The following is a 14,224-nucleotide window of genomic DNA, read 5'->3' as shown; positions in this document are numbered from 1 at the left end:
AAGGTTGTGTAGTAAATTTTATTCATTCACAATTTGTAGAATTATTGACCTTCTACTTGATCAGAAAAAAAACAAATTGGGGAGATCTAGTGAAAAATGATACAAAAAACATAACATTTAATTTCAATTTAAATTAAGTGAGCCATTTTTATAATTATAGTTTGGTTTAAAAAAAAAATTAAAAATTAAATCACAGTATACAGTACATAGATTCTTCCCCCAATTTGCACTGAACTAAAATGATGAAGTACAACCGCGTCAATCTAAGCCAAGAATGCAGACAAAGAGTAACAACAAATACAAACTGACCATTCTTTTACAAAGCACTGCTGGTAGCCACTACAGTTGAGGAGGTAGCTTCCTTGGTTAGCATCCCATTCTCGATTACTTATTTTCCTTTTAAATAATTTACACACAATTTCAAAAACCGATAAACAAACCACTAAAAGATTTGTACATGGGACATCAGACGCCTCACACACACAATCAACCAACATTTTGGTTGATGCAGGAATTTACACACCCAGTCGAGACCATGTGAAAACTCCTGCATAAACCCAAAAGATTAAAATGAAATGAAATGATGCATCATAAGAACACAAGAATGTCTGGTTGGTGGAAGCAAAAGGTTCTCTACATTGCCTAAATTCCTGAGCACTCACATGGCGTGTACTTGTGGATACATGCTCAGAGGGTGTATCTGCCTTAATGCGTACAGTCTTGCTCCAGCACACCAAACTGTCAGTCGATCCCTCGTCTGTACAGTCTCACTCAGGTCAGCACTGGGGATGAAAAATGCATGTGCTTATAATAATGCTCCTCTGACAACCTTTACAATGACAACAGGGCGATTTAATTGAACATAGTGTCTGAGTCAGTTATTAGTATTGTAACTGGATTGCAAAGACAGTAGAGAGAGTTAACTTAAAGGTAATTCATCTTGATTTAAATGTGGGCCTTATTTTCTCTTGTCTCATCAGACATTTAATTTGGTCAAAATTCTGCCAATTACCGCACTGTAGAGTACAGCCGGTAGACAAACACATACAAACATTGAGGGGAAAAGAAAGGGGGAAAAAAAATCATTTGAAATGCATAAACACACTGTACTGTAGATATCGGTCTTTAAATATCTTTGGTTGAATAATGATTGAAAAACATTTCATTTGTAATGGTCTTCTTCATACTTTTTGGCACTGCTCCTACGCTTTCTTGTTGACTCAGCTCGCTGCCAGTCTGGTGCTGCACTCAGATCAAGCTGGATGAAGTGGAAGAGTGGGATTACATTCAGGTGTTTAACTTGGATGCTATTCATGTATTTAACTTATAACAAGCCAAATTATGTTTAATGATAAGTTCGAAATAATTCAGAACCGTATGTCAGAAATCACTCAGCAGTATTTTTCTTTTGTGACATTTTGGCAAGTATTCTTTTTTTATGGCCAGAGCAGGCAAACATGTGATTATCACGCTTATATCTTTATGCTGACAATAGAGCTGGAGCCAGGAGTCAGTAAGTTCAGCTTAAATTGCAAAGTCTGGAAAAAGGAGTAAACACCTCACCATACCATCCAACAGCTTTTCTGTTCGCCAAAAACAATCTCCACATCAGATAAAAGCATATCTCATCTAATCTTACTTTAAAAGAGAAAATGGTTTTACAGTTATATAGTCGTTGGGTTTGATGCATCTCTTGGCTCATTAACAAACAAAATATATAGTTCCACTCTTAGCAAGTAAAATATTGATCCAAATGAAACAACATGATGGCATAAACTCAGAAAAAAAGGCCCAGGCTTAAAAACAACATGTATAATTCTTCAGACTAAAGAAAATAAGGACATTATCCTGTCAGTGTGTATTTGTGCATTCAACAGAGAGGTGCTGTAGTTTAGGTGAATGCTTGGATTATACGATATATTCATCATTCATAGGCCACCTTTCAAACACCTGAAACTGTCCCCACCCTCACACACTCTTGTAGATCCAGCAATTAACAACATATTTTAAAACCACAATGCATAATTTTTTGCTAAAACAGTGATATCTGCTACATTTATCACATTCTTAGTCTTAGAAACTTAAAGCAAAAAAAGTGTTTATTACAGGCCAGAGTTTGCCAGTCTCTCACTGGCAGGTAGAGTAGAAGTTATTGCTAATGTTAATTTATTCCCCTCTGGTGGGTCAAGACCACCTGAAAGTTACATTCATACAATAAAAGTCTAGGAAGATTATTACATTTGCTACATTTACTTTAAAAATGTATTAAAAAAAACTCAACAATTACATGTACTGTCGGGAAGCTTTTAAAAACTGACACAACATATAACAATAAACATTTAAAAAGCTTATAAGAACAGGTAAAACAGAGAATCGCAAAATCCTTGACACATACTATGAGACTCGCAACATCATGATTGTGAATCACAAGCAAGAGGCAGGCACCGGTGGCAAGATTTTCCTTTGCAAGTTCCTTTGTCGACTAGTTTGCAACATAACATGCTCAGACAAGCTTTCTCAGAAGTGGCCTCTGAGTTAAAAAAAGACAAAGTTTTTTCATATGATTGGCTGCATCTCTGTTTACACATTAATAACAAATATAAGTGCTTGCTGAAAAGTTTTTGAGCAGAAGAATTGGCACATTTTGTTGGTTGATATAAAAATGTTGACATATTTTTGTGGTGTCTAAATTCACATGAAAGAGAGATCTGTGCATACAAGAGTACTGAAGCTCCAAAGTGCCTTTAGTCCTTGATTCGAGGTATGTTGTAGGAGTAGTGTACGAGAGGAAGGCCCCTGCTCTGACAGAAGCAAGCCCTGCCGCATGCCTGAACCTGGTCCGAGCTGTCTGACACAAACGAGTCCCCCTCGTCGGCATACTCAGACTGAGCAGACGGTGTGCCGCTGTCTGCCCAGAACCCCTCAGCATGCTGGCTCACTGCACCTCCTGCTAGTAGGGTGGGACAGCTGTGAGACTTCAGCAAATGTCTACAGACTATGGAGGACGAGGGGGAAGAGCATGTCCTGGCATGCAGCACTGCCTCGCACTGCTCGCATACAACTGTCTCTCCGCAAAGCTGTGAGTACACCCCACAGTCAAAGCCCAGGTGGGTGGAGGAGCCTAAGTCTGAAAGATCCGAACGGCCGCCACCATCATCTCCATGACTTTCAGCACCAGCCTTTGCCTCCCTTGTTAAACCTCTGTGGCCACGTAGTCTCAGCCAGTCATCCCTGAAGGCTGGGCTGAAGAACACATACAGCACTGGGTTCAAACATGCAGGTAGCGGGAAGAAGATCAAGATGACAGACTTGGCGATCTCTGGGCCACCGGCTGTAGAGCCAGTCAAGAGTGGGGCAAAGGAGAAAGCGGCCACAGGGCAGAAGACGATACAGTTGGTGAAGATGAGCCAGGCAACGTGTCGCAGGGCGCCTGTCTGTTCCGGATCGGCCAGCTCCACTCTTCCAAGGTGGCAGTACAGCTGAGTGTACACAGCTGCAGTGAACAGGTAAGCCAGAGCGTTGAGCAGCACCAGAGCCACTGTAACACTCAGAGCTGGACTCTCACCACCAGCGAAGGGCAGGCAGAGGGGAGAGGAGGACTGTTCATTGGATGTCAAGAGGGGCAGGAAGGCTCCAGCAGCAGCCAGCAGCCCAAGCATTCCTGCAATAAGACTGTAGCGTCGATCTACTCTCCACCATCTGCGGTGGCTGCTGCCGTTTCTTCTAGGAGACATCATTGCCTTTCCGAGAATAGTCCGCACGGCCATACTGCGCTCCACGGCTGCCAGAGACAGTAACAGGACTGCCCATTCAGAGGAGAAGACGGCCAGAACTCCTGTGATCTGACAGCCAGGACCCATTTCCCACCACACGCCAAACTCAGCAAAAGAGCCCCAGGTAGCAACATCAAGCACGGTCAGCACACTGACATACAGGCCTGTCAGCAGATTGGCCAGAGCCAGCAACCCCATCAGTAGCCGGGCTGGAGAGAGAGACGGCACTAGAGGGTGGGAATGTCCTGCAGCTCGGTGTGTGGGGGAAAAGGTGGCCACCAGCACCAGACTGTTAAAGACCAGTGACACCAGACAGATGAACCAGACTGTTAGCCGAATCATCCAGTTACCCAAGAGGTGTTCACAAGGTTTGAAGGCTCCTGAGGAGGAAAAACAGGCAGTTGTTGAAAACTATACTCTTAACTTATTTTTAGATTTTTTTAAAGCACTTGAACATTGATTGGCCAAAGAAAACATGCACAATTATAATGGAAGATGAAAAAATCTGCTCAATTCTTACCTGGCGATGGAGAGCAATGCATTATCATTGAGATTCGTTCCCCATCCTCCCCACCTGAAATAAAAAAAGTTAATATAATGTAATGTAATTTAATAAATAAATAAGTAAACGCAGTAACAAAAAAGGCAAATGCAGTACAAAGTATGTTAACAACTGTTTTTGTTTGACTTTGTGCTATAAAACAACAATAGTTAGTTAATTATTATAGACTTAACTGCCTGATACCTGAATTTAATATGGTTACTAGTCTGTAGTATCCAGTGGTCCAGAACTTTAATGGATCACTTAAAACGGGAAATGTTTTACAGACATAATGAACAGAATCCACACTTCTTGCAAAAGCATTATGTATTAGTGTACAATATTTCCTACATTTTTGAAGTAACTTTACAGTCATAACTCACACTTTTCTCACTTTTCCTTCTGGTTCATAACATTTCCTTAAACTTAGTACTTTACATGTAAACACACAACAAAAAGGGTCCCACTGCAGCAATTTCACCTTTAGACTTCTTTACATCATCTTCCTCAGAAGAACTGGTGACTGAGTCACATCCAACGAATGCACAGCACTGGTAGGCGTAAGGGACAGAAATCGACCTACAAACAAACATTTAGAAAGACTGAACATCCTGTCGAGAACCACGTTGACAATGTAGATGGGCCAGAATGTTAACGCCTATTTGGAAAAGGTATAAATAAAGCAAACATTTGGCCATTCATATTTTTTTTATAATAATAATATTGTGATGTTTCCATAGTGCATCCCCAATTGTAGATAAAACAGAATCAGCTGGCTTTCTCATTACGAGAGATGGTGGAGTGTGTTTCTGTCCTTCTGTCAGTCTGTCACATAAATCTAATCGACAGACAGAGAAAGATGGTTCACTACAGGATTCATCTACTGTAATAGTTCTCTCCTACCTGAGTTTAGGTAAGTTTTTTGCAGTCAGCACATTTTTCATCTGCGGGTTCCCTGAGAGTTTCAGCTGACTGAGAGCACCCAGTCCAGTTGTTGGAATCACAGTCAGAGAGTTCATACTCAGATCTCTAAAAAACAATAACACATGAAAAGTGTCATTCTTAACAATACAAAGAGTAAAGCCAAAGGATGATAGGCAACCAGAATTGTTATTAAAATGAAAACTATTAAAATAATACACAGGTTATACTCACAGGCTGTTCAGAGCAGTAAGAGTGAGGAAAGCATCGCTGTGGATAACTCGTATTTCATTTCTACTCAGGTCTCTGTGTAAAATCAGAATCCAGGCATAAACATTTCTTTTTTTTAGCCCGTGTTACTATGTGTACTGCCGAGTGTGTACTGACTGAGTGGACTTACAGTACACGGAGAGCAGAAAGACCTTGAAAAGTGTCCCTTTCTATTTCTTGAATGTGGTTGTGCTGAAAGCTTCTGTAAATTGAAAACAAGAATGTAACAAATACTACAGTGAATCATCAACTTGAGGACCTGTATTGCTTGTCATTATATGATAATCTTTAACATTTCTGTCTGAAATGATTTGTGAACAGACTCCTACGTGGTCAACACTCACATCTCCTGGAGCAGGATACAGCCCTGTAGGGAGGGTAGTCCCTTGATCTCATTATAGGAGAGGTCACTAATGAAGGGAAACAAACAGCTTCAATAATAAGAAAAGCAGGACAATTTAAAATTAAAGAATAAAGACAAAAGATTGTTTTCCACACTGTAAGGTAATAAATGATCTACATCTGTCAAAACTAGTGTTAGCCCACCATGCTATACAGGGAGAGTACTGTTCCAGTACTGCGAGTACCTAATGATTAATCCCCCACATGTACAAATATTTGTAGATTCCATCCTTTAATTCTACTACTGGGGAGCAAAAGAAAAAGTCTCTTACAGTGTTCGAAGCAATTTGAGATCCTCACACAGGTCGACGGGGATGGATGATATCTTGGTTCCTGACAGGGTCCTGGAAAATAGAAAACCTAACCTATCACCTCTGAGACAGACAAAAGCACAAGCAGGAACAGATGATATATCTCCATGCATGTGAATGTTCACTTACAGACTCTCAAGATTATTAGTCCATGTGAGGATGGGAAAGTCCTCCATCATACTCGCCCCACGTAACATCCTGGAACACATGTGGTGACAGATAGTAAAATCACTTTCATAGCCATCAAGCCAAGTGTTAGCCAAAGGACCTTTAAAATACATATTTAAATGTTTTTAAATGTTTTTTAACATTCAAGTCTTCACTGAATGAAGGGAATAACTTACAGGGAATGCAGGTCTGACAGATTCTGGAAAGCCGAAGCTCCCACAAAGGAGAGAGGGTTGTCATAAAGATGTCTGGGAGGACAAGAGGAGCACAAGAGGTGCACAAGGAGAGAGCAACCAAAGTTATTTACTGTGCATGAATGGCACCATCTTCTGGTCAATTATCTGAAGCCACACACGCACTCATATCCCATATCAGCTGATCAGCTTATCAGTAAACATACTCAACAGTGGCACTTGAACATATTTGAGTTATTAGTTTGTTATGTCTGTTTCTAAGTTGTTTTAGTGAGTCAAGGAGTTTGAACTTACATGGTTCGCAGGAGGGCGTTGTTATGGAAAGCCCCATCAGGTATAATAGCAATGTCATTGCTGTGAAACCCACTGCAGAAACAAGGTCAAGCAGACACTTTGTTCAGTATGAAACTCGAAAAGTTAAAATACCATGGCAAATAAAAGTTATGATACAAAAGGCATGGAGAGTTCAACCAAATTGAGAACAGAAAGGGTTTTACAAAAAAAAAAAAAAATCTTAATCGGAAACAACTCATTTCACTCCTCTTTTACAGCAAATGTGCTCGTCAGAAAGGTTATGACTTTGACTATGCTACTTTGCTCATGTGTTGCATTTTCTCAGTATTTAGTTCACAGGTCTCATTTTATTCACATAAAAACTAAAAGACATTACAAATTCCCTTGATGCTTTGGTGATAACCAATCCCTGGCTTTCTACAAGTTTTGGTACAAAACATTTCCCTCATCCAGGAGAAACAGGTTATACTCACAGTTCCTTCAGTTTGGGGAGGGCCTCAATTGCTTTGGGAAATACCACCAGGTTGTTGAAGTTAAGATCTCTACGATGACACACAGAGAGATACGGGAAGTAGTCGTGTTATTTTGCATTATGACTTTTAAAAAAATAAAAAATAGATCCACTTAAATTCCTCTGGTATGTTCCAACACAAATATCAACAATTATTGATTGTTCCTATGAACGTGGAATTCTCTCTATTACTGCTCTCATTAGGAGAGCACAGCAATCCTAACAAAGTTCTTTTACAGCGCAAAAAAAAAAAAAAACAACTGACCAGTACTCTCTCCATTGTAAAATCAGTGTTAAAATAAAAAAAAAAAAGTTAAATTTAATCTTATTGCAAGCAACTTTTATTTTTAGAAATAGATAGATAGATTTCAATCGCAATGACGATGCTGAAACAATATATTGTGCAGCCCTACTATAAAAATAAAAATAATAAGGATGTTTTGGAAGCCCACGTTCACATTGTCTGTGAAAATGCTTAGTCACCCAGGTCATGCTTATCCCAAAGGTGCTGTTGGTGTAGTTCCGTTTTTATGTTCACATTGCATGACTACAACAATTGAGAAAATGACAGGATATCCTCACAATTGAGTCAGAAATGGCAGAAGTTCAGCATTTATGCAGGATCAATTACAAAAGAATAATTCATTTAAAAAAAAAAAGTAAAATTCTCTCTTAATCAATTAATAATTACTTTATGATTCAGCACAATGTGAAGCAGGCATATGCACCACAACTTAACCGGCACACAAACAGCAGACCATCATTTTTTATTAAACAGAATCTACTCTGACGATTGTATTGTTTAACCTGCTTTAGGTTAACATGGCCGTTGCCTCTGAAGTGCTCCTATTTGTGTAAAGCTCCAACTTCTGCCCATTTAAAAATACAGAGTCTGTCTAAATCCTTTTCAAAGATTCTTATTACAGCAGCTCAACCCACTCTATTCACAAACTCACTTCAACTGCCTTTACTAATTATAATATAACCCTACATGTGATGACTGTGCTGTGTAGGTAGGAAAATATTGGATAGTCTGAGTATCAACAAATGCTGTATTTTAATGCTTAAGATGGGATTTAGAACAAAACAAAGTAGCATCAGGACATTCAAGTCAGCTGTAAAGGCATGATCTTTGTACAAAAGCTGTTTGCTATTAGGTAAGGCTGTCGCTAAAAGACTTCATAAATGTGTGGCAGGAGGAAGTGAACAGTGGGAGGGCAGATTTGATAAGCATCATGTACTTTGCTCTATTTATCCTAAAGCAATTAAAGGAGGAAGTGGACACAATGATGTCTGGAGGAATGGAGCAGAGGTGGGTGGGGGAGCTGTTAGTACACGCAAACACAAGTACAAGCACATTCAAACTGATATACACACACACACACTCAGACACATAAACTACTGTATGACTGTGCACTTACAGTGTTTCCAGGTTCAACAGTCCAGCAAAACAACTGTCTCCAATCTCCTTGATTCTGTTGTTGTGAAGATGTCTGAAAAAGTAAAGGAATTTTTATACGCTGTACATCTGTAAGATTTTAATGCCATGACAGATATAAAATAAAATAAAAAAACCTCATACTGTAGGTTTAATCCAGTGTTGTGATTTATGAAATCAGGTGTCTGCTCTGTATGTGTATATGCAGAAGGCTTTTCTTGCTTAATAGATTCAAGGTCTTCCTGTTTATCCTGTCATGTTTATACTAACCCTGCAGCAGTACCGCTCTGTGTGTGTGTGTGTGTGTGTGTGTGAGTGTGAGTGTGAGTGTGAGTGTGTGTGAGAGAGAGAGAGAGAGAGAGAAAGAAAGAGAGAGTTTGTGTGACTGTATAACAGCAGCAGGGAAAAATGTAACTTTGGAACAATCAGTCAGGTTCGTAATGCCCCACAAACTACTCATGGAAGGTTTTAGCATTTCCCACCATTAATCAAACTAGAAGATATCTTGATTTTACATTACTACTCAGTGTTAATACTTTTTCACAATAAATTAACATTCAAATTCAAAACCCAATGGTCTATTTCAGTTGTGCATGCAAAAACACAGCAGGACGTGAGTAGCAACCCAGTTTGTTGACTTATGAACTGTAAACTGTGGAAATAAATACTAGAGCATGTTTCGGTTTGGTATGTGATTTGTAGTCACTCAGATAATCCATACAGAACAAGAACATCATGCAAAGAGAACTCTTTTGAGGGAGAATAATGAAAGAGTGAATCAACATAAAAAACTCAACACTATATGATGAATTTCAGATTCATTAATTCAGTGGGAAACACTGGCAGTACAGTCACAGTGAACACAGAAAAAGCAAGTGAATCATTTGAATTATGTGACCTAACCTTACCAATGATGCAGAGACATAAAAACATTAAAGCTTTTTTAGATTGGTACTCACAAAAAGCATCAATTGACAAGCCTCGCAAAAATAGCATCTCAAAGACAGTTGAAATGGAGTAAATAAAAACAATGTTGAATACTCAGTCAAAGTACAGCTAAAGGCTAAAACAAAGAAATGGACTGTAGCTAGTTATACTGTATATTGAAAGTGCAACCTCAAATGGGAAAAGTAATTTCCAAGTTTCTTGGTCTATCATAGGGATACAGTCGATTCTGCCAGCTCAGACTTACTTTTTCCACCAGCACAGAGAATCTTTAACTATTTAAGTACAGTATGACTTAAGTACTATGATTTGGTCTATGTTATATATGAAGGAAAAAACATCATATTTTATCACTAATAAATGCAGTAAAACAAGTTGTGCCAAATGTTTCACATATTTCTTTCTTGTCACTGTATTTTACTTACTATTCTCAGGTAATCTCAGTATACCCAGGTAAGACATTTTCCAGACAGTAAATTAGAACGACTTCCTCCCAAAAAACATTAACTCAGAAAAATGTTCATCGTCTCATTAGTTGCCATGGCTCAGAAGAACCTTAAAATCACCTCAACCTTATCAAGGTGGAGTGCTGCACACAGACATAGTTATTCGTTTCTTAATAAAGCCAATTTGTATTAAATCCAGGCCTCTGATAAAGGCAGAGACCAAAACATTGTGCCTTGAATTTATGCTGCTTTATTAATAAAAGAAAATAATTAAGAAAGTCCATGTAGAGCCCTCTTCCTTTTTTGATTCAGACTATTACTGTACAGTCACAGTGCAAAAATGTGCATATGCTGCCTTACAGCTCAAGAAATATTGTGATCTGCAATACATTAATACTTCTTCAGCTCCTCCCTCAGGTCGTTTTTAGTAACACAAGAATGTTCTCAGTCAGTGTGCCTGGTTAATTAAGTTTTTTTAAAGTACTCCAGCAGGTTGTTCCTGATGGTCATTTATTGTATAGATTTAGGAATACTGCATGCAACGTTTGTAGTAATATTGTAAATAGTCTTCTTACCTCAATCCTTGACTGAAAAGGCACATTATGTAACGATGCTTAAAGGAATCAATCCACTAAATGATGGTTTGACTACTTATCTCTTTACAACCACTGTCCTTAAGGGGTAATAATGAGTTTGTTGCGTGTTGGGGTAAAATACAATTTACGTTTACACTGACAAATTGACATCAGAAGTACACCTCAGTACGTCTAACATGAATGCACTCTCAGTTTGGGGCCTCCGATCATTTTTTTCAAAGTGCCCAGAAAGACTGTAACCAATGTACTGTAAAACTTGAAAATGAAACATTACTGTGGAGGTTTTAATTCTCATTATTAGCTATATTATTATAACTTACAGCACTACTAGACTTGTAAGGTTTGCAAAGGCGTTGTCCGGTATGTACGAGATGCGGTTGAGCGCCAACGTCAAAGCCTGAAGGTTCGTCTGGTGTCTCAGAGAACCAATGGGGACCTCTGTCAGGTTGTTATCATCCAGCCAGAGGTGGCGCAGCTGCTGAAGGCCTTCAAAACTCTTATCTGGAACTGTGGTAATATGGTTTGCATCCAGGCGACTATGCAACAGAGAAAAAAAGTAAAAACACAGATTTACATGATTCTTTTTGACAAAGACAAATCAACTAAACTTTTCATAACTTCAATACTTTATTTATTACACATTCTTTCAAGGTATAACAAATTTGTGGTTCAAGAATTTCTTATTCTTTTGATAATATTGGAACAAGAATATTCTTCCCTTACAAAGCGACATTTCTAAAATCAGGGTTACAGTGGCATCAACAGAAGACACAAATAAGATAAAGAAGATGATATAGTAGAGGATAAAGTAAAGTACAGTAGATAAAGTAGAGGATATATTTGATCACAAACTAATAATTTTATTAGGAATAACTAGATACTTATCTCAAAAGATTTTATTTCATCACAGATATTTCAACCACTATTAAACATTGATGACTTTACTTTATAGGCCTCATGTAGAAAATATTCCAAAAGAGGCACCAAAGTGGTATTTGCACAACCTCACATCATTCACCTCTGTATCTTGCACTAGCTCAGTGTGCAGCTAAACTGACAATTCATCAAGACACATTTAGATTTCTGGTTATACTAACATGTTGTGACTGTAGCCCAAGGTTTGCAAAAAAAGACAGACTTGTAGAAATTAAGAGATTTACCTTGCAGCTACACTCCCTGTGTGTAACCACTAACTAGTACAATGACTATATTATAATACAACTGTAACAGTCTAACTCACAGTGTTTTATTTATTCTCAATTCTTTGAAATACTAAGATATTTGTCATCTTTCACATTTGGAAACTCTTGATTCTTAAAAATGAATCATACAAACGTCATACTGAAAATTACAACTACAGAGGGTGACACATGTTTATCTAGATGTCATAGCAATATATTTACCTGACAATATATTCCAGGTTCCCGCACTATTAAATTATACGATGAGCAAAATCCATGTTTTTTTTTAAGAAAGCGGGGACCTCTGCACACCAATCTAATCAGAAGCGAATAATGTGCTGATAAAAAGGGACATTTTGTTATTTAAGCAGTGTTTAAGTGTTCTTTTCACCAACACTGTGCTGTTTTTTCCTGCTATCCTCCTTTATGGAGTGTCTCGCCCTCCCTCAAAATTCCTCAAGTGTCTGGGCTGGAAGAAAAACAGTCTTGATTGACATTTAGCTCTCTAAGGCTTTATACACACCAAGTACTGGCTTTGCCAAACCATATTACTTCAGCTACAGACCTTAAAACCTCCACAGAGAAAAGACATCTGTTAAAAAGAAAGAAGAGAGGCAGAAAAAAGAAGAGGGGAAGCAAGGGACAAGGGGAGGGATATGGGGGGGTGCTAATAGCTGAAAGCTGGATTTTCTGGACATTTCTCCAGCTGGATCCGTTCCCACATTAGTCCATGTCAAATTTAATGGCAAAGTGGTGGAGGTACAAATAAAGCCATGTCCACGTGCTGGCGAAAAATAATGCCCAGGCTTAATGTTAGTAGAGCAGGAAATTCTGAGAAGGGTGAAAGCTATCAGTAAGGACACAAACTCCATGATAAAAAGGATAACATTAGCTACAGATCTGCTGAATCCTGGAGTAAAGTACGGGATGTACTTGAGCAGAGTCACCCTTAAATACTGTCAAAAAAGGCTCAAGTAAATAATAAGATTTCAACTACTGTTCTCAAATTTTAAGAAGATTGCACCTGCGGTTTGCTATGTCTAGTATTGACGTCAAAAATGGCATGTGGCAAATAAATGATATTTTATCTGCCAGTAAGTCAGAACATTGTTAACAAAAATAATTAAATGAAATTCTCTTGGACAACCCAGAAGCCAACAGGCCAGAAACCTGTGTCATTTTTGACTCAGAATCAAATTTTAAGCCTTGTGGGGTTTGTCACTAAATCTGCTTTTTATCAGCTCAAACATGCTGCTAAAATACAGCCATACTTCTTTCTCTGAGTGACACAAAGAGACCAGTGCATGCTTTTATATCCAGCAGTCTGGACTATTGTAATTATCTCTTCTCTGGTCTACCCATATACCTGAAAAAACCAATTACAGTTCATTCAGAACTCAGGAGTCCTTACAACTGTTGTCTCTACACAGGTTCCCAATTAGCTCCCTTTTCATTTATTGCATATACATACACTTACTGGCCACTTTATTAGGAACACCTTTACACTCTAATGTAATCCAATACAGCAGCTCTGCTATGAATTCTATGGTTATGTTATAATTTGTCAGTTTTTAAGTTGAAAGTGTCAGAAAGCTGATCGTTCTACTTTGTTTATTATTGAGGTCAAAGTGGGTGGTGGAGTCATCCTGGGGTGCATTATATTCTATTATATAGAAAAGTGGAATATTAATCTTCTTGGGTGGTTCTAATGTTTTGGCCACCCTAGGCACAGCAATAGTTTGCACATGCTAGCATGGAAAAATCTTCAAAACAATATCATCATGCTGAGAATGAAGACCATGAATTTTTACCATGTTCAACCTCTAAGTATGTGTTAGGGATGATGTAATGGGCACTAGAATTAGGAGAGCCGTTCATTATTCCTTGACATAGTTTGGTTCTATGTATATTTTTTGGTGTATCTTGTCTGTCCAACTACACTCTTTGCATAAAGATTAGGATTTTTTTGCTGTACGGCTGCTGCTGTTTTATTATATTTATGAACAATATTTATTTTATTATATTTCTGTTTAACTATCAACATTAGAGTTTTTAGTTTGGATTTCACTTTAGTTATTAGGCTGTGTAAATATGCTGATAACTTTAATTAACTGCAACTTCGAGCAAAAACCTCAGAAGTATTTCTTAAAAACAAACTTTAATTATTGCCCTTTCACAACAGTACCAAAACCTGATCATTTGATCATTATTAGTAATTAAAAAAGGAATATAG

General features: G+C 38.2%; 1 protein-coding gene across 2 annotated transcripts in view; it reads right to left on the bottom strand.

Moving 5' to 3' along the window:
- lgr4 (leucine-rich repeat containing G protein-coupled receptor 4) overlaps window positions 1-14,224 on the bottom strand; it is a 30,283-nt gene continuing 16,059 nt past the window's right edge. The window contains exons 5-19 of one of the 2 annotated variants that reach the window (XR_010913785.1): window positions 11,131-11,346; window positions 8,807-8,878; window positions 7,348-7,416; window positions 6,875-6,946; window positions 6,563-6,634; window positions 6,348-6,416; window positions 6,180-6,251; window positions 5,850-5,915; window positions 5,636-5,707; window positions 5,470-5,541; window positions 5,218-5,343; window positions 4,796-4,893; window positions 4,294-4,347; window positions 1,188-4,153; window positions 1-782 (exon numbers count right to left, since the gene is read on the bottom strand). Coding sequence is in view for 1 of the 2 variants with exons in the window: in XM_067496300.1 (XP_067352401.1) it covers window positions 2,745-4,153; window positions 4,294-4,347; window positions 4,796-4,893; window positions 5,218-5,343; window positions 5,470-5,541; window positions 5,636-5,707; window positions 5,850-5,915; window positions 6,180-6,251; window positions 6,348-6,416; window positions 6,563-6,634; window positions 6,875-6,946; window positions 7,348-7,416; window positions 8,807-8,878; window positions 11,131-11,346 (2,539 nt within the window). In the remaining variant the exon portion in view is untranslated. Of the gene's footprint in view, window positions 4,154-4,293; window positions 4,348-4,795; window positions 4,894-5,217; window positions 5,344-5,469; window positions 5,542-5,635; window positions 5,708-5,849; window positions 5,916-6,179; window positions 6,252-6,347; window positions 6,417-6,562; window positions 6,635-6,874; window positions 6,947-7,347; window positions 7,417-8,806; window positions 8,879-11,130; window positions 11,347-14,224 lie in introns of both variants that reach the window. The other variant, XM_067496300.1, reaches the window with a different exon arrangement.

This window comes from Channa argus, chromosome 2, assembly GCF_033026475.1.
Source record: "Channa argus isolate prfri chromosome 2, Channa argus male v1.0, whole genome shotgun sequence".
Lineage (NCBI taxonomy): Eukaryota > Metazoa > Chordata > Actinopteri > Anabantiformes > Channidae > Channa > Channa argus.
Note: the sequence above shows the minus strand (reverse complement) of the source record. Positions and strands in the feature narration are given on the sequence as shown.